Raw genomic sequence first — 20,158 nt, 5'->3', positions numbered from 1 at the left:
CCATTCCACCCCTCTAGGACATCATAGAGCACCGAGCTGAGCTCCCTGAGCATGCAGAAGGTCCCCCTGGTTACCTGTTTTGCATGCGGCAGTGTAGACATACATATATGTCAGTGCCACTCTCCCAGCTTGTCCCACCCTCCCCTCACACCCTGGGTCCACATGTCCGCTCTCCATGCCTGACCTGGAAATCGGTTCATCTGTACCATTTTTCCGTTGTGTGTTTGTGTCGTGTGTCTGTTGTACCCATATGAGTGTGTCTCTGTGTGTGAATGGGTGTGTTCATGGATATGTATGGACATGTACCTTTGTGTGTGTGTGCCCGTGTATACCAGGTGCATGCTGGGAGGGAAGAAATTGACTAACACGGGGAGCCAGGCGGCAGCTGCTGGGGCAGGTGGCTGCATGGACACAGTGCGAGTGAGCAGAGGCGTCTGTCTGTCCTCACCGGGTGGTGCTGTGGGTCCCTCGGGCATCAAGGCCACTCCTTGGCACTTCTGCCCACTTGTCCTTTCTCCCCCGCTGTCCCCCGCCAGGCTGCTCTCTCGATGACAACGGGGTTGAGTTTCCGGTTGGACAGATCTGGTCTCCCGGTGATCCCTGTGAGTTATGCATCTGCCAGGTGAATGACAACCTGCGCGCCTTCAGCTGCTTTCCCCTCCTCCCCGCCCCGGCCAGCACAGCTGCCTCTGCAGAAGGGGGCCACGTCAGGCCCTGTCCCCGTCTCCCTTCCATGCTGTCAGCTCCTGTTTTTGTAGAAGAGCTGGGACCCAGGTTATTTTGTCCTCCGTAGATTTTCAGGACGGCAGAGCTTGGCAGTCTGTCTGTCATAAGAGTGGAATGTGACCATGGTGCGTGTGAGGGGACCCGCTGGCCTAAGGAGTCAGAACTAGGATTCGTGGGAACAGGTTTTTCATGGACAGGATTAACAAAGGGAGCCAGGCAGCCCGAGGCCCAGTAGCTCAGGCCTTTTCTGTGCAACTGTGATGCTTCTTTCATTAACATCAATCCTATGACCTCGCCTCTTCAGAAATGGATAAGGTGAGGGTGTGTGAGTTTGAGAGTCAGATCAACAGAAATGCAAACACAGCTATTTACCAGCACAATTGTTTTAGCTCCTGTTTGAGTACAGGTTGGCTTTCCTTTCTACTTTAAAAAATATTAAAAAATTTTTTTTTGTCTGCACCATCTGGCATCTGGGATCTTAGTTCCTGACCAGGGATCAAACCCATGCCCCCTGTAGTGGAAGTGACAAGTCTTAACCACAGGACCTCCAGGGAAGTCCCCAGTTTCCTCTCTACTTTGAAAGAATTTTTAGTCCCTTTGAATTTTATTTTTTAAAAATGAGGTCCCTGCACTGGCTGTGGGCTTCCCAGGTGGTGCTCGTGGTAAAGAACTTGCCTGCCAATGCAGGAGACATAAAAGATGCTGGTTCGATTCCTAGGTTGGGAAGATCCCCTGGAGGAGGGAATGGCAACCCACTCCAGTATTCTTGCCTGGAGAATCCCATGGACAGAGGAACCTGGCGGGCTACAGTCTATAGGGTTACAAAGAGGTGGAAACGACTGAAGCGACTCAGCACGCATGTACACACTGGCTGTGTCATCAGCATCGCTGGGGAGCCTGGTAGAACCTTGGTTCTAGCTTCCCAGACCTTGGACTCAGCATCTGCATTTTAATCCCTGGGTGACTTGGGTGTACACCAGCTCGTGAGAAGCACGGCCTTCACATCCTCTTGATGCACCATTTGTTAAAAGGCCTTAGACTCTCACAAAACTTGGAAACACTTGGTTGGAATTAGAGTGGGGAGGAAAGTTACCTCCGCTGCCTTTTTTCTCCTTCAGGACTGATCTAGGGCACTCATATTACAAGAAAATCACACAAAACTTCAGCCTCTTTTGAAAGAAAAGAAACTGTGTACGGCGCTTTCATCTTCTGAAAGACATTTCCGGTGGAATAGCTTTCTATAAAAATAGGATTTTATTGTACTCCGTAGGTTTGGGGTGAGCCAGGGTTTCAGGGAAACGCTGACAGAAGAATTTGGATGGGGTCGTGGCACAGCCTTGGCTGTTGGGGGAAGGGATGGGAAGCTGAGGAGACCAGAACCCCAGCTCTGACCTTCCCCCTCTGGGGTATGGGAAGGCTTTCTGGAAGGCTCAAGCCCCCTCTCCCAAGTAGCTGGTTCTCTTTTGGGGAACCCTGACACCTCCTAGCTGCATTGTGATGCCCCTTACTTAGGCCAGGTCCTGGCCAATTCACAGCACTGCCCTTTCTTTTGGGGGACTGGCAGGGTGGAGTAGGGTGGGGAGGTGGGTACTGGTGTGGCAAGTGGGGTCTTGGTGAAGTTATTCCTTCCTCCAGGCAGATGGCTCAGTGAGCTGCAAGAGGACAGACTGTGTGGACTCCTGCCCTCACCCGATTCGAATCCCTGGACAGTGCTGCCCAGACTGTTCGGCAGGTAATGTTCTGTCTTGGGGTGGGGGGTGGAGCAGCATAGAACCCCCAGTCCCCGCATCCGGGCTCACCCTGCACCAGGCTTCTCTGTGCAGAGCACCACCCCTGCTTCATCTCTGCTTGTCCTTGCAACACATCCATGGGGCAACCCCATTTTAGAGATGAGGAAACTGGGGCTCAGGGACGGAAAACGGTTTGCCCAAAGGAAGCTCCATCTGGGTGCTGGAAGCAGATATAAAAATGTGCAGAGCTTGCAGCCTAGGTGGGGTGATAAACGAACATCCCTGTGAGACAGATGGAGAACAGGGAGAGGAAATTAAAGTGATCATTTATATTTTAATAGTAATTTTCACCTTTTCCATCATTTCACAAGTAACATTTTGTTATAGAACATTTAGAAAATACAGACAGCAAAGGAAAAAATTAAAAAGCAACCATTACCACTTTTAACTTTATGGTTTTGTCTTTCCAGTCTCTCTTCATGATATAACATCAATATCTATGTATCTCTATCTCTATAATGTATCTATAACATACATCTATGTATCTATCATGTCATAGATACATAGCATATCATAGATATATATTACATATTTTTCTTTTTTTTTTTTAACTGTGCCACACAGCTTGTGAAATCTTCAACCAGTGATTGAAGCTGTACCCTTGATAGTGAAAACACAGCGTCCTAGCCACTGAACTGCCAGGGAATTTCCTATATAATTTTTCTTATAAAATGTTTCTCTACTGTCCCATCACCTGCTTTTTTATACTTACTTGTGTGGGATAAAGGGGCTTCCCTAGTGGTTCAGATGGTAAAGAATCTGCCTGCAGTTCAGGAGACCCAGGCTCAATTCCTGGGTTGGGAAGATCCCCTGGAGAAGGGCATGGCAACTCACTCCGGTGTTCTTGCCTGGAGAATCCCATGGACAGAGGAGCCTGGTGGGCTACAGCCCATGGGGTCACAAAGAGTCGGACATGACTGAGTGACTAACATGGGATAAATATCATCAAGGTGGCCACCCTCAGGCGGGCCTCTGCAGGCTTCGGGAAGCAGAGAGGGGAGCTGTGGGGGACCCTCCTGGAGGGTGGGGTTTGAGGTTTGGCTGAGTGCAGAGGAGCAGACAGGTTGGCTGTGGCACACAGGTTGGTTGAGTCTCCGAGTCCTTCATCCTGATCCTGCTTGGTGAGGGGTAGGAGGAACGGCCCCCTTGCCCAGGTGAGAACCCTGAAGTGAAGACACTGTGATCCCTTTGCTGAATCCAGTGAGAAAAAAGTCAGCAACCGATCCAGGAGTGTGTTCTGTCCCTTCCCCCGTCCCCTGGGCAAGTGCCTGCAGAGCCCGTTGGCCTGACCTTTGCTGCCTGGATAGGCCTTGGACTTTGGCCCTGGTGAAGGCTGGACACCGCACTCCCTCCCCACACCCCTTCCCCTGCCCCCCGGCCAGCCCTCACCATGTGCTCTCTCTGGCAGGCTGTACCTACACAGGCAGAATCTTCTACAACAACCAGACCTTCCCGTCCGTGCTGGACCCATGCCTGAGCTGCATCTGCCTGGTACGACCACCCTGACCCAGTCCCCGTCTGTAGAAGCTCCCCAGGAACTGCCACCAGCCCTTGAACTCTGGAGGCAAACATCCAGAGACTTCCAAGAGAAGGGTCGCTTCCGGGTCTCGGTGAAAGGCGGCTCCCTCCAGCCCTGCCCGGGGTGAATCTTCACCCAAGGCCAGAGAAATACTTTTATCCCTGCCCAGCAAACCTCCTCTGCTTCTGGGTGACCAGGGAGGGTCTGGGCGGGGGCCTTAAGGTATAAAGTGTGGCCCAAAGTTCTTCGTGAGGGTGAAGGTGAGGAATGAAAGCCCAGGACTCTGCATGGAATCTTTAATATACTCACGTTTCTGAGCCCGTCCCTGAGCTCAACACAAACTCAGTTAATCCCCAGGGAAGCCTATGAGGTGGGCAGCACTGCCGTCCCCAGCTGCTGGGTAAGAAAACCAGGCACAGAGAGACAGTCATTTACTCAAGACTCCATAAGTAGTCAAGTGAGGTGCCAGGAATTGATCCTAGCAACCTGAATCTCTTTCAGAAAGCACATGTTTACCTTAAGCCATATCACCTAGGCCATAGCTCAGTCTAAATGACAGGAGTTTCATTTGGTATTTGGAAAATGGAAAAATAAGCCCTTATTGCTAGTCATGCTGGATATGTTTCATGCTGATGAGGCTTTGTTGATGGTGGTCTGCTGAAAAAAGATTGAGACACTTGGGGTGAACATCCCTGGCCTCTGGGTGACCCTGTTCATTCATAGCCGTTTATGTTGGGGAGCTTTGACTTCTGGGTCCTTTCTCCTAAATTAAAAAAATTAATTAATGAATTAATTAATCTTTGGTTGCACTGGGTCTTTGCTGCTGCCCGTGGGCTTTCTCTAGTTGCGGCGAGCAGGGGCTACTCTCGTTGCAGCGCGTGGATTTCTCAGTGCGGTGGCTTCTCTTGTCGCAGGGCACAGGCTCTAGGCACACAGGCTTCAGCAGTTGCAGCACACAGGCTCAGCAGTTGCCGTGCACGAGCTTAGTTGCTCCAAGCCATGTGGATTCTTCCAGGATTAGGGATTGAGCCCGTGCACCCTGCATTTGCAGGCAGATTCTTATCCGCTGAGCCACCAGGGAAGTCCTTCCTAAGTTTTGGGTGCTCAGCTTCCCTGGGCGGTTCATGACTTGTTCAACAGGTACCTGTTGACAGATGAGCTCTCAGAGCAAGGCCGGGCCCTTGGCCCCGGGGGGCTTGTGTTCTAGCAGGAGGACAGGCTCCTACTTGGTCTGTCCCCTCACCATGGACCCCTAGCCTGACCTTGGTGGCTCCCATGGGCACTCAACGGCTGTGTGGTCTGTCATTCCCGAGTGTCCCTTCAGCCCCCAGAACGAAGGGCCTTGTGAGTTTTCTGTGTCCTGCAGCTGGGCTCCGTGGCCTGCTCGCCCGTGGACTGCCCCATCACCTGCTCCTACCCTTTCCACCCTGATGGGGAGTGCTGTCCAGTGTGCCAAGGTGAGTGGGACCAGCCGCCCCTCTTCCAGGACTCCCCGGTGGGCCTTGGTTCTCACAGCCCCTGTCTCTGCTGCCCCCTACAGACTGCAACTACGAGGGGAGGAAGGTGGGGAACGGCCAAGTGTTCACCTTGGACGATGAGCCCTGTACCCAGTGCGTATGCCAGGTGAGCTGGCCCTGGGGATCCCGGAGCTGCCCGGCTGGGGGCTGCTTCTAGCCTTTAGTCCCTTTGCCAAACCTGGAGCCTCTTAGCCAGTGTACACCCGTCTTCCACCCGCTGTTATGCAGCTTTACCTGTGGGAATACCTTTGGGTTTGACAGTATCCTCTGCCTGCGTAGTTTCCTTAAGGTTTCCCCGCCAGGTCCGGCTTCACCTGTTGTTCAGGTGAGGACCAGACCCTGCAGCTTCTGCCTAAGATCTTTCTGTGGGTCCAGCTGCTGGTGTACGAGTTCCTTGAGGGTGCTGCTCTGGGCAGGTGAGATGCTCTGGGCTTCTCACCCGTCTCCTTCTGTTTCCCCAGCTGGGAGAGGTTACCTGCGAGAAGGTGTCCTGCCAGCAGGCTTGCTCGGACCGCACCATGCCCCGCAGGGACTGCTGCTCCTCCTGTCCAGGTAGGCGGGCCTCTGTGACCTGGAGTCTCATCACCGTCTTTTTTCCACTCTGCTCTTCTCAGAAACACAGAACTTATTCCGGGCTGGATGAGACAAACCCAGGCTCAGAGAGGGAATTGGCCCACCTAAGGTCACACAGCTGGCTTGTGGTGCGCCCGGGCCCACGCCTGGGCTCGCTGACCTGTGTGCTGATCCGCGTCGGTGCTCCTTATTCTCCACTGTGCCATGCCGTCAGATGTGTTTACTGTTCCTTTTTCTTCATTTCCTCCTTTCTCAGTCTCTTCCCCTGCTTTCTATTTTTTTTCTTTGTGTTTTTTCTTTTTTTCCCTCTGTTTTCTAAATCCTTTCTCTAAAAGTTAGAATTTAGGAACTGAATCAATTTTGCAGAAGAATAATTGCTAATATGTATTGAGTACCCTTTATTTATCAGGGAACATCATATTTTTTTTTAGTTGATGTATAATTGACACAACACCTGATATTTTTGTTTCAGGTGTACGGCATAATGATTTGATATTTTGTATATTGTGAAAAGATCACCAGAGGAAGTCTAGTGAATGTCTCCCTACACGCAGTTACAATGTTTTTCTTGTGATGAGAACTTCTAAAGTCTAATCTCTTAGCAACTTTGAAATATAATATTTCAATACAGGATTTATAACTATAGTTATATTGTACAGTATATCACCATGACTTATTTATTTCATAACTGAAAATTTGCACCTTCTGATCGCCTTCACCCATTGTGACCATCTCTCACCTCCCATCTCTGTCAACCACTGATCTGTTCTCTGTATTAGTGAGCTCAGCTTTTTAAAAATGATTCCATATATAAGGGAAATTATATGATATTTATCTTTCTCTGATATATTCATTTAGCATATACTTTCTAGATCCATCCACATTGTTGCAAATAGTAAGATTTCATTCTTTTCTGTTGTTGAGTAATATTCCATTATATATATATTAACATAAGTGTGTGTGTATATATATATATATATGTATATGTATAGACCCTGATGCTGGGAAAGACTGAAGGCAGGAGGAGAAGGGGATGACAGAGAATGAGATGGCTGGATGACATTACCGACTTGATGGATGTGAGTTTCAGCAAACTCAGGAGATGGTGAAGGACAGGGAAGCCTGGTGTGCTGCAGTCCATGGGGTTGCAGAGTTGGACACAACTGAGCGACTGAACTGAACTGATATATATATATGCACACACCACATACTTATCCATGTTTATCTTTATCTATTGATGGATACTTAGGTTGTTCCCATGTCTTGGCTATTGAAATAATACTGCAACCAATCTGGAGATGCATATATCTTTTTGAATTAGAGTTTTCATTTTCTTTGGATATATAGCCGGGCATAGGCTTCACTGGTAGCTTAGCTGTTAAAGAATGCACCTGCAATGCAGGAGATTTGGGTTCAATCCCTGGGTTGGGAAGATCTCCTGGAGGAGGGCATGGCAACCCACTCCAGTATTCTTGCCTGGAAAATCCCCATGGACAGAGGAGCCTGGCGGGCTGCAGTCCACAGGGTTGCAAAGAGTCAGACTGAGCAACTGAGCACGCACGCATACCCAGGTGTGGGATTGCTGGATCGTATGGTAGTTCTAGTTTTCGGTTTTTGAGAAACCTCCATATTGTTTAACGCAATGGCTATACCAGTTTCTGTACCAGTTTACATTCCCACCAACAGTGCATGAGGGTTCCCTTTTCTCCACATCCTCACCAATGCTTCTTATCTCTTGTCTTTGTGACAATCGCCATTCTAACAGGTGTGAGATGGCATCTCATTGTGGTTTTGATTTGCATTTCCCCAGTGATTAGTTATGTTGATTATCTTTTCCTGTGCTGGCCATCTGTCTGTTTTCATATGTGTTGTTTCATCCCCTGTTCACAGCAAGTCTTTGTGATAGGTACTCTTGTATGTGCTAAGTCGCTTCAGTTGTATCCGACTGTTTGCAACCCTATGGATTGTAGCCCGCTAGGCTCCTTTGTCCATGGGATTCTCCAGGTAATACTGGGTGGGTTGCCATGCCCTCCTCCAGGGCTTCTTCCCGACCCAGAGATCGAACCCATGTCTCTTTCATCTCCGGCATTGGTAGATGGGTTTTTTACCACTAGCCACCTGGGAAGGCCCATCGGCACTCTTAGCATCCCCATTTTCCAGGTGAGGAAACTGAGGCACAGAGAGATGAAATGAGGTGCTCAGGGTCACACAGCTGGTTGGCAGTAGAGCTGGGATTTGAGCCCAGAGTCAATGCTTTTAGCTACTCTGCTGCATTAACTCCTGGACATTATTATGAGCTCTATGTCATGAGTGTTCATCCATGTAGATCTTTTTGCAGAAGTATAAATGAGACATGGACATCCTACTGTAACACGTGCCTGTGTGTATGCTAAGTTGCTTCTTTTCGACTCTATGAACTGTAGCCTGCCAGGCTCCTCTGTCCATGGGATTCTCCAGGCAAGAATACTGGCTGGGTTGCCATGCCTTCCTTCAGAGGATTGTCCTGATCCAGGGATTGAATTCACATCTCTTATGTCTCCTGCATTGACAGACGAGTTCTTTACCACTAGGAGCCACCACACAGTTTCAGAGAATTCATGTAGCCCACAGTTGGCCATTTAAAAAGCTCCCGAATGTTGTGGTTTGCTTGCCCCTTGCGGCTTTGGTTGACATTTCGGTGGTTTTCTTCTTCTTCTTCTTTTTGTACCCACAATGGACCTACTGTGAAACATCTTTGGTCAGACACTATTTTTTCCCAAATTTCGTGAGTTGTGTTCAGACCCTGTGGTTAATAGGTGGAGTAACTGTGTCACAGGGTGTCAGGAGTTGTTTGGTGATTCCCACGGCGTGACAGCATGTTACCAGATGGGGTTCTGGAGAAAGAGGAAGCTTACAGAAATGGATGTAACTGGTTCCCCATTTACCCACCAACTCTACACTGTGTGTTTTGAATTTAATTTTTCCAGTTTAGCATGTCTGTAGAGTACCTCACATGTGGCTCTTCTGCACTTTTTTTAAACTTCCAGGAGGACAGTGAATTTTTCCACGGATTTGTGGCCCGAATTTCCTCTTGTATAAAAGACCTCTTTAACTCCTTTGACCTTTTGAAGAGGACATTCTGTATTTAGAGCAGCTCTTCAGATCTGTGGTTGAGCAGCTGGTGTCAGGAAACATTCTCATCCTGTACAGTCATTAAGTTGGGAACTGTTGAGTGATTGCCGATTCCACTTTAACCAGCACAAACCCCTCTGCAAGCTGATGGCTATTATTCCCCCAATTTCTAGAGATTAATCATTAGCTAAAGTGCCAGGCAGTGTATGGAGGATTTTATGTGTATCGTTTCATTTAAATGCCCCAAGAATGTTTCATGCATTTTGTTGTTCAGTCACTGTCGTGTCCAACTCCGCACACCAGGGTTCCCTGTCCTTTTCACTGTCTCCCAGAGTTTGCTCAGACTCATGTCCATTGAGTCAGTGATGCCATCCAACCATCTCATCCTCTGTCATCCCCTTGTCCTCCTCCCTTCTATCTTTCCCAGCATCAGGATCTTTTCCTATGAGTTTGCTCTTTGCATCAGGTGGCCAAAGTATTGGAGTATTCAGCATCAGTCCTTCCAATGAATATTCAGGGTTGATTTCCTTTAGGATTGACTGGTTCGATCTCCTTGCTGTCCAAGGGACGCTCAAGAGTTTTCTCCAGCACCACAGTTCAATTCTTTGGTGCTCAACCTTCTTTATGGTCCAACTCTGACTTCCATACATGACTACTGGAAAAACCATAGCTTTGACTATATGGACCTTTGTCAGCAAAGTTCATGTATGGGTGCTATTATTATCTCCATTTTGTAGATAGGGAGGTGGAGACTCAGAGAAGTTAAGTTTCTGTCTTTTTTTAAAAAAATTATTTATTATTTATTAATTTTTTTTTGGCCATGCCACCAGGACTTCCTTGGTAGCTCAGACAGTAAGGAGTTTGCCTGAAATGCAGGAGAACTGGGTTCCATCCCTGGGTTGGGAAGATCCCCTGGAGAAGGAAATGGCAACCCACTCCACTATTCTTGCCTGGAAAATCCCATGGATTGAGGAGCCTGGCAGGCTACAGTTCATGGGGTTGCAAAGAGTCAGACATGACTGAGTGACTTCACTTTCTTTACTTTACTTTCTTTCTTTACCCAGCCTGTAGGGTCTTAGTTCCCCAACCAGGGGTCAAACCTGGGCCCCCAGCAGCAAAATTGCCAAGTCCTAATCACTGGATTGCCAGGGAATTCCCAAGTTTCTGTCTTTAAGGCCATGCTCTAGGTAATGGTGTCCTCAGACTCAGGTCTGATTCCTCACTCCCTGCTCAGTCCCATTCTGCTCTGTAGCCCCCTGATGGGGAATCAGGCCCAAAGAGGCGAGATGCAGGGCCCACCCACCTCTTTCTCCTTCACCTGTCTCAGCTGCAGTCACCTCTTTCTAATGAGATGTATTTATTTTAAGGAGAAACTGCTTTTTATTGAAGTACAAGGTAAATTGTTTCCTTTTGATAATTAAAAAAAAAAACAGCTTACTTGAGATATAATACACAAACCATACAGGTAACACACTCAAAGTACACAACTCAGTGGTGTTTGGTAGAGTTGTGTGATTGTCCTTCTGATGGTTTATATATATATATATATATATATATATATATGTATTTATTTACTTGAGGTATAGTTGATCAGGGCTTCCCTGGTGGCTCAGATGATAAAGAATCTGCCCTGCAGTACAGAAAATCCAGGTTTGAGCCCTGTCAGGGAGATCCCCTGGAGAAAGGAATGACTTCCCACTCCTATATTTTGCTTGAAGAACCCATGCATGGACAGAGGAGCCTGGTGGGCTATAGTCCATGGGGTCGCAAAGAGTTGGACATGACTGAGCGACCAACACGTCATAGTTGATGTACAAATTTCAGGTGTACAACATGGTGATTCACAATTGTTTTTTTTTTTTTTTTTTTTTGATTCACAGTTGTTAAAGGTTATCTCTCGATGATTTTTAAAATTTAATCATCCCAATTTTTAATGTGTTTGCCAGCCTCTGTCTCCTCCCTTGATCATACCTTTTTCCAGTATTTTTTTTTCCTTCCACTATGGATTAAGTCCTTATGATGCGCTGGACTCCAGGTTGAGACTTAAAAAATGATTATTTTTCAGTAGACTTTTTTTTTTAGAGTATTTTTAGATTCAGAGCAAAATCAAGCAGACGGTTACAGAGAGCTTCCCATGTACCTACCTCCTGTCCTCCCCCAGGCACAGCACCACCGCACCCCACCATGGTCAACATCCCCCACCAGATGGTGCCCTTGCTACAACTGATGAACCCACTCTGACACACATTTGTCACCTGAAGCCCATAGTTTACATCCGGGTTTAGGTGAGCCCTCTAAGGCTCCATTTCATTCAGTCCTCACTGTATGGCTTCTATGGTCATCACTGTTATTATGAAGCCCATTTTACAGATGAGGAAATGGAGGTTCAGGGAGTTAAGAGCCTTACACAAGGTCATACGGCCAATGCCTTTGGTGCACTGCCTCTCTCTCTTCATGGTTCCTCTTGGGTCTTCCCTTTCTGGAGACAGGAGCTGGCAAGTCCCCCTCCCCCTGTGCCCCCAGCTGTGCGAGGACCCTCAGAGGACACATACCAGGCATCGTCCCGGGGCAGCTCATGCCAGACCTGCCTCAGGGAGAACCACTGTGCATCTTCTCGCCCCCGCCCCTCTCTCTAGAGTCCCTGGAGGAGAGCCGGGCACTCTCCCCTCGTGGAGACGTGGAGCTCAGCAAAGCAGCCCGGAGCCCCCGTGGAGACCCCGAGGCCCCCATCAACTGCAGCTCCTGCCCAGGGCCCCCAGAGGTGGCCCCTCAGAGGTCAGCACTCCAGCTCCTCCAGCTCCTCCTGAGAACGAACCTGTCTAACACCCAGACTTTACCCGTGAGCCCCTCAGGAGCCCAGGCCTCACCCTCACCATCTTCGAGGCCAGGAGGGCCCAGGGCCTCCCAGCTTCCTCAGCCCTCACTGGGGCCTCCAATCCCTCCAGGAGCCTCCTCTCTACCTCCAGCCTCTCCCAGGGCTCCCGGACCACCTCCTTTGACTCCAGCGCTCCCGTCCTCCGCCTCAGGGGCCCACTCAGTGTCCAGAAGGCCTTCTCTGCCTGCCGCCATCCTGCGTGGAGCCTCAGCCCTTTCCACAACAGGCCCCGGCGCCTCAGAGACTCCCGTCACTGTCCTCAGGCCTCGGAGGTCCTCTCCAGCCACCTCCAGACTCTCTGCAGCCCTCGTGGCCACAGCCAGCCCCAGCCCCCGGCAGCCCACCCTGGGGACCTCACAGGAGGAGGAGTCCACGGTGTAAGCAGGCCTCCGTTTCAGGGTCATGCCCAGGGCATGCGGGACAGAGAAGACTCTGCCGGGAGCCCTGGGAGCTTGCAGGGCCGCTCTGGGGACCAACGAGGCTGCTGATCCTGCAGGACTCCTGGCGGGGCTGGAAAATCCTCAGGGCCTGATGTAGTCTTGTTCCCAGGAAGCATTTGGGATGTGTTGTGAGAATCCAGCAACGTGTTCTCCATGGTCAGCATCCTGCCTGGACCACAGCCCGCCTGTCTTTTGAGAAAGGTTGGGGCAACTGAGTCCCTGCCCTGGAGGAGGAGGAAGGTCCGAAGGGGCTGGGATTCCACTGGGATTGTGCTACCAGCCGCCACATGTCTTCACCTGGGGTTTCCTGATTAAAATCTGTCTGGTCTCCTGCAGGCTGCCCTGCTCATTCACTTCTCACCTTTGGAAAGGGGGAAGTCACCTGCCTCATCACTGCCAAGCCCACGGGGGATGAACTAGCACCCACCTCAACCCCCAGCTTGGGAGGAAAGCCTGCATGGGCCTGGGGCTGGATTGGGAGGGGTCTTAGGTGAGTGCCTGGTGACCTTTGATTCTGGGGGACTTGTAAAGGAGGAAGGACAGATGGAGAGGGCTTTGCAGGGTGGGTTCCCTGGGAGGGAGCCTCTGAGATGGAGTAGGAGGCCAGTGGAGTCTTAGGGTCCATGCTCAGGTTTAATATCTCTGGGTACGAGGGAGGGAAGCAGGAGGCCGAGGGGGTGGGCTGGGCAGTGCCAAGGTCTCAGCCAACCCTCTGTGAAACTCTGAGGCTGAGATGGCCCTCAGAGTTGTCCTGCGTTGGAGCAACGGGACAGGGCTTTGTGCTTCCATGTTGACCAGTAATTCTATCTGAGGTGCTCCGGAAAGGGGCGTCAGCCAGGGCAGTTCCCTGTGAGGTCTGGCAGCCCAGAGCTGCCACCCAACAACCTTCTTTCCGACTTGGGGAGTAAATGTGTCCATCCTGAAGGGGGCATCTGGGTGGTGCAGCCCAGTTTCCATGACAGAAAGAGGACGGTGCTGTCGTTGATGGGGAGACATGAGATGGGGGTGGAAGACAGAGAACTACGCTGTCACCAAGTCACCAACCTGCTACCCCTGAAACCCAAGAAGGCTGCATAATCTCCTGCAGCCCCCGGTGCACGGACTCCGCTTGTCCTGGCCCAGGCCACCCTCCCCTTGGCTCTTCTCTGCCCTGCTGTTCATCATGTATCCCAGGAGGGGGATCCCTGGTGGTTATTGACTGCAAAGGCCATCTGGGGGTGTCTAGCCCAGATGTTGGTGTAGTTGTTTAGTCGCTATGTCGTGTCCAACTCTTGTGACCCCATGGACTGTAGCCTGCCAGGCTCCTCTGTCTATGGGATTTCCCAGCCAAGAATGCTGGAGAAGGGAGTAATTTCCTTCTCCAGGTGGTCTTCCCTACCCAGGAATTGAACCTGTGTCTCCTGTATTGCAGGTGGATTCTTTACTGTCTGAGCTACCAGGGAAGCCCTCATGTTAGTGTACAGTGAAGTCGCTCAGTCGTGTCCGACTCTTAGCGACCCCATGGACTGTAGCCCACCAGGCTCCTCTGTCCATGGGATTTTCCAGGCAAGAATACTGGAATGGGTTACCATTTCCTTCTCCAGGAGACCTTCCCAACCCAGGGATCGAACCCAGGTCCCCCGCATTGCAGGCAGATGCTTTAACCTCTGCGCCCCCAGGGAAGCCCTATGTTAGTGTAAGGAGGGGTCCTAATCCAAGCAGGGTGGCAGGAATAATGAATTTGGAATTAGGAGCCTGAAAACCAAAGACTTTAGAGATGCAAAGGACTTAGAGATCATCAAGTGCTGCTGCTGCTGCGTCGCTTCAGTCGTGTCCGACTCTGTGTGACCCCATAGACGGCAGCCCACTAGGCTCCCCCGTCCCTGGGATTCTCCAGGCAAGAACACTGGAGTGGGTTGCCATTTCCTTCTCCAATGCATGAAAGTGAAAAGTGAAAGTGAAGTCGCTCAGTCGTGTCCGACTCTTAGTGACCCCAAGGACTGGTGCCTACCAGGCTCCTCTGTCCATGGGATTTTCCAGGCAAGAATACTGGAATGGGTTGCCATTTCCTTCTCCAGGGGACCTTCCCAACCCAGGGATAGAACCCAGGTCCCCCGCATTGCAGGCAGATGCTTTAACCTCTGTGCCGCCAGGGAAGCCCTATGTTAGCGTAAGGAGGGGTCCTAATCCAAGCAGGATGGCAGGAATAATGAATTTGGAGTTAGGAGCCTCAAAACCAAAGACTTTAGAGATGCAAAGGACTTAGAGACCATCAAGTGCAGTGAGACCCAAAATGTGTGGTGTAATGAGGTCTGGGGTACTATGAAACCCGGGTTTGAGCCCTACACTCTGACTCGCCGTGGGAGCTGAGGTCTTCGTTCCCTCATCTGTATAATGGATTATGACAGTGCTTCCTCCTGGAGTTGAGATGGTTGCATGTGACACAGACTCCACTGATCTCTGTGCTTTGTGGTGGTGACCTTGTGCAGCCTGCCGAGCTTCACAGCGCTGCCTGGGATCTAATTTCAGGGTGAGAGTGTGGAACACTGGCTGCCCCTCCTCAGACAAGCCAGCTGTCAACATGGTAGAGGCTCAAAGTCAGTGCCAGTTTTCTTATCATTATCCCTGTATTCAACAAAGGATGCGATTCGAGTTTTAGTACTAGTCTTCCCTGTCCAGAACACTCAAGTATAATAAATGGTATTCATTTTGAACATTAAAAAAAAAAAAAGCTGAGGGATGGGGAAGTGGGAGGACAGCTGTGAACACTTCCTCCAAGTTGGTCTAAGTATAAAAACATGCTTATTTGAGACTCCCCCATCCCCTACTTACAGCTGAGACCACAGAGGCCCAGAGAGGTCAGGAGAGTGTCCTAAGGTTGCACAGATTAGGAAGGCTGAGCTGGGAGGAGGGCCCAGGCTTCTGACTCCCAGTCTGGGCTTTTTTCCTTCGCGTGGCATTTTGTTGGCTTCTTCCGTTGGAGTTGCAAAGAGGCAGTTGATGGCTGCAGTTTATGCAAGGGTGCTGTGATCCCCTTGTCTTAGTTTGAGCTCTGTGAGAGCAGACCCAGAGAGAGAGACTGGGTGAGCGTCACCACCCTGGAGGTGATCCCAGGGAGCATGGTGGGGATGAGGGGGGTGGGGAGAGAAGGGAAGATAGCCAGTCAGCTTTTGTTAAAGAGTGGGTCACTGCTGTGGGTCAATGGCAACCTGTCCTTCTGTGGACCCTCTGGGAGGTCATGTGGCACACGCTTCAGAATTGTCCCCCAAAGCCCTGAGGATGTCACTCTTGTCCCTCTCTTGCTCTTGGACTGTCTGCTCCCCAGTGAGTCCAGCTGTCCCTACCCAAGGACCATGCCTGCCTCCTGTCTGCTTGCTCCGGGCCTAAGAAGGCCTGGTGGGGGGAAGGGAAGGAGGAAGTGCAGGACCTGTTGGCAGAGCACTCCACCTATCCCCCAGCTGGGCCAGGGCTCTTACCGCCCACACTGTGGTCACCACAGTCCCTTCTCAGGACCCCTGGGGTGGGAGGCTCATGCTCTCCCCACCCCTTGTGGGCAGGCAGTGCCAATTGAGACATGTTGGGAGGTCTTGGGGGGACTTGGTAAGAGCATGCTCTGCTGGCAGTGAGCCCAGTATGATGCCCCTTGCCCAGGGCTGGCATCAGGAAAACCACTTTCAAGATCCCAAATAGGCACAGAGTGCTTTTTATTTTTTTGGTCACACCACTTGGCTTGGGATCTTAGTCTCCTGAGCAAAGATCAAACTGGTCCATGGCGGTGAAAGTGCAGAGTCCTAACCACTGGACTGCCAGAGAAGTCCCTGGCACAGAGTGCTTTTCGCCAACAGATGAACTGGTCTGAGTTCTCAGCAGCCTGCGCTCCAGCAAGCGGGGGTGGGGAGTGCTTGTTCTTGGGTGAGTTCACCCTGCACTCTCTCTCTTAGGAGTCCATCTGTCAGGTTCTGAGAAGCAGTAGAGGACAGGGAGGGTGGGCTGGAGCCTGTTCCCCCTGGGTCAGTTTTACTGGACCCAGGAAATTCCTGAAGGGCCAAATGATCAGACGTGGTTCAAGAGACTTGCTTTTGGAGTTTATTAGATAAACACACTTGAGGACAAGCCATGGTAGGTTTCAAATTGGGACAAATTCTCTGAGGTTTAAAAGTACCTTTCATTAACTTCTTTTCAATGTGGAGTAAACCACATCATTAGAAATAAAGATCTGTAAAATTGTATGCGGAGCTTCCTTGGTGGCTCAGATGGTAAAGAATCTGCCTGCAGTGTGGGAGACCCAGGTTGCATCCCTGGGTCAGGAAGATCCCCTGGAGGAGGGCATGGCAACCCAATCCAGCATTCTTCCCTGGAGAATAGTGAGGCATCTCCCCTCACCATATCCACCTAGACACCCCCTCCCATGCCACCCCTTTTGTGGTTTCTGGTTCTTGGGCACCATTTCTCTGTTTAAATATGTGCAAGCAAATCTTATGCTCTTTATAACCCAAAGATAGAATTGTCTAGGCTTCGTTATCACCTGTTGTTCAGCTTGTGTGTGTTTTTCTCACCTAACAATCTCTTCTTGAGATCTTTCCATCCCATCCCTAGCTCACATCTTCAATCCTTTGCTTTTTACAGCTGCACAGCAGCTCACAGCAGCACACAGCAGAAGACTTTTAACCATCTCCTGGGGGTGGACTTTGGGTCGGTTCAAATCTTGCTTTTACAAAAGATGCTACAAAGAATAACCCTGGCCTTACATCATTTTGCACGTGTGCAAGTCTGTCTGTAAGATGAATTCCCAGAAGTGAAGTTGTTGGGCCAAAAGGTATATGCCTGTCTGATTTTGATGGATAGTGCCAAATGGCACTCCTTAGGGGTTGTACCAATGATGCTCCCACCAGTGGTGTGCAGGTATCTGAGTCTGGGAGGATCCAAGTTCCCCAGATCAGAGCAGAGACCTGTGAGATGAAAATAACACTCCTGGGGAATTCCCTGGAGGTCCAGTGGTTAGGACTTGGTGCTTTCACTGCCGTGGGCCTGGGTTTGATTGAACCCATGTCGGGGTCCTAAGATCCTGCAAGACACATGGTTCGGCAAAAAAACAAACAAACAAAAAAAACCCATCAAAACACTCCTGGACAAGTATGAGTGGGAAGGATGGATTGAGTTGAGCTTAGACCCCCGAGGCTCTCAGGAAGTGGGGAAAGATGGATGGGAAAGAGGCCTGAGACCATAGAAATGGAATGTGAATCCATCTTATCTCATGGAGAGAAGTGTCAAATCAGACAAATTAGCTCGGAGTTTTCTAGTATGGATGATCTAATGGGGAGCCTTTTTAGACTCTGTCTGGATCCAGGAGTCCCAGGGTGAGGGAGCGGAAGAGGGGCTGGGAAGGAGTGGCTGAGCTGCAGCTGCTGGGCTGAGTAGGGAGAACACAGCGGAAGAAGCGGGGAGGTTGGGGCCAGGAACAGGAGAACAGGAAGGGTCTGGGGAGACCTGGCTGTATCCCTGGAGCCTAGAATACTGCCTGGGGCATGGGAGGAGCTCAGGAAATAGCAGAAACACAAACACAGCAAAGAGCCAGGACACGGTGAAATTCATCCCCAGAAACCTGAGAATACACCTGTTTGTCCCAGGACCAAATATGACCAGGACAGACTGTCAGTGGGAGTGGGGGTGGACCCGTCTGTGGTCTTGACCATAGCCTCTCTCAAATCGGATCCACTCTCTCATCTTATCCTGGTTATTTCCTTTTAAAACATTATCTCAAATTCATCACTCAGTCAGTATTTATTAAGCACATCCAGTGTGCCCAGCCCTGCTCTGTCTTCTGGTGCTTCAGTGGTTAAATATTTGATCACAGTCTCTGCCTTGGTGGATTTGAAACAAGTACTCCTACCAAGACATCATCACCAGCTGTGTCAAGTGCCATGACGTGAAGGAGGGCCACCCTGTGACAGGGTGGCCAGGAAGGGCTTTGCCGGGAAGTGACGTGTAAGCTGATACCTGCAGGATGCTAGGAGGGAACAGTGGGTCTGTATAAAGGCCTGAAGTGGGGAGAACTTGTGTAGGTGGTGGGCAAAGGCTAGGGCGGTGGGAGCTAAGGGTATGAGGGATCAGAGTGAGACAGGGAAAGTCCAGGGGTACCAGAGCCTGCAGGGCTTGGAAACCACGCCAGAGATTTATTGTCTTATTCCAAATGCAATTGCAGAGCATTGATGAAATGGTTGAAGCAAGGGAGGAATGTGATCAAATTTATGTTTTAAAAAGATTGGGACATCCCTGGTGGTCCAGTGGCTAAGACTCTGCCCTTCCAATGCAAGGGGTCTGGGTTCGATCCCTGGTCAGGGAACTAGATCCCGCATGCCTCAACTGAAAGTCCTGCATTCCATAACTAAAGACCCTGCAACCAAGATCGAAGATCCTGGTGCTGTAACTAAGACCTGGCACTGCTAAAAAAAAGGAATAGATTAGGTTTCATGAAAGGCTTGTATAAAATTAAAAAAAAAAAAAAGATTGTGCAGCTCTGGAAAATAGTCTAGAATGGGTATAAATGACACTGGGAAGCCATGGGGCATTGACTGGGAGAGTTCACCCCACCCCTTCGTTGATTCCAATATTTTGCATTTATGTGGTAAATTACAAATTGGGGAATGATATGACAAGAGCGCCCAAAGCCATTTTGTTCTGAGAACCCCAAAGTCAGTTCCCTTCAGCAGGGAGGCGGGGCTCAAGCCCTCAGGCCAGTGTCTCCAGCAGACAGCCTTAAGCACAGCAGAAGCAGGCGCCGTGTGCGAGGAGAGACTGTGATAGGTTCACCAGCAAGAGAGGAACTGGGATCAAGCTGGGCTGAGTCAAGTGAAACAGATCACTTTGTGGTAGGAGTTCTCAGAGCCTTTGATTGTGGTCTGTGCCCCGTGAGCCTCGAAGAAAGGCCTAGAATCTAGCCCATTGTGTACTTACTTTGACACTTTGAAAAAATAATTTTATTTGTTTATTATTGGCTGCGCTGGGTCTTCATTACCACACAGGCTTTTTTCTAGTTGAGGCGAGCAGGGACTGCTCTCCAGTTGTGGTGTGTGGGCTTCTCGTTGACGTGGCTTCTCTTGTTGCGGAGCACGGGCTCTGGGGTGCACGGGCTTCAGTAATTGTGGCACTTAGGCTCATTAGTTGTAGGTCCCGGGCTCTAGAGCACAGGCTCAATAGTTGTGGTGCACCGGCTTAGTGGAATTTTTGGTTTATTAGATAAACAGGCTTGAGGACAAGCCACAGCAGGGCTTCCCTGATAGCTCAGTTGGTAAAGAATCCACCTGCAATGCAGGAGACCCTGGTTTGATTCCTGGGTTGGGAAGATCCCCTGGAGAAGGGATAGGCTACCTGCTCCAGTATTCTTGGGCTTCCCCTGTGGCTCAGCTGGTAAAGAATCTGCCTGTGATGCGGGAGACCTGGGTTGGATCCCTCCATTGGGAAGATCCCTTGGAGGAGGGCATGGCAACTCATTCCAGTATTCTTGCCTGGCGAATAGTGAGGTGTCTCCCCTCACCACATCTCCCCTCATCCCATGCCACCCCTTTTGTGGTGTCTGGTTCTTGGGGGCCGTTTTTCTGTTTATGTATGTGCAAGCAAATCTTATTCTC

General features: G+C 50.2%; 1 protein-coding gene across 6 annotated transcripts in view; it reads left to right on the top strand.

The window, feature by feature from the left end:
• VWCE (von Willebrand factor C and EGF domains) overlaps positions 1-20,158 on the top strand; it is a 54,806-nt gene that overhangs the window by 18,362 nt on the left and 16,286 nt on the right. For 2 of the 6 annotated variants that reach the window (XM_025286476.2, XM_025286478.2), the window contains 7 exons: positions 537-622; positions 2,362-2,458; positions 3,925-4,007; positions 5,402-5,492; positions 5,576-5,658; positions 6,014-6,104; positions 11,873-12,882. In XM_025286476.2, the coding sequence (XP_025142261.2) occupies positions 537-622; positions 2,362-2,458; positions 3,925-4,007; positions 5,402-5,492; positions 5,576-5,658; positions 6,014-6,104; positions 11,873-12,492 (1,151 nt within the window). In that variant the 3' untranslated portion in view covers positions 12,493-12,882. Of the gene's footprint in view, positions 1-536; positions 623-2,361; positions 2,459-3,924; positions 4,008-5,401; positions 5,493-5,575; positions 5,659-6,013; positions 6,105-11,872; positions 12,883-20,158 lie in introns of those variants that run through there. The other 4 variants (XM_025286479.2, XM_025286480.2, XM_006076570.3 and 1 more) reach the window with 3 other exon arrangements.

This window comes from Bubalus bubalis, chromosome 5, assembly GCF_019923935.1.
Source record: "Bubalus bubalis isolate 160015118507 breed Murrah chromosome 5, NDDB_SH_1, whole genome shotgun sequence".
Classification (NCBI taxonomy): domain Eukaryota; kingdom Metazoa; phylum Chordata; class Mammalia; order Artiodactyla; family Bovidae; genus Bubalus; species Bubalus bubalis.
This window is presented reverse-complemented; position numbering and strand designations above follow the sequence as displayed.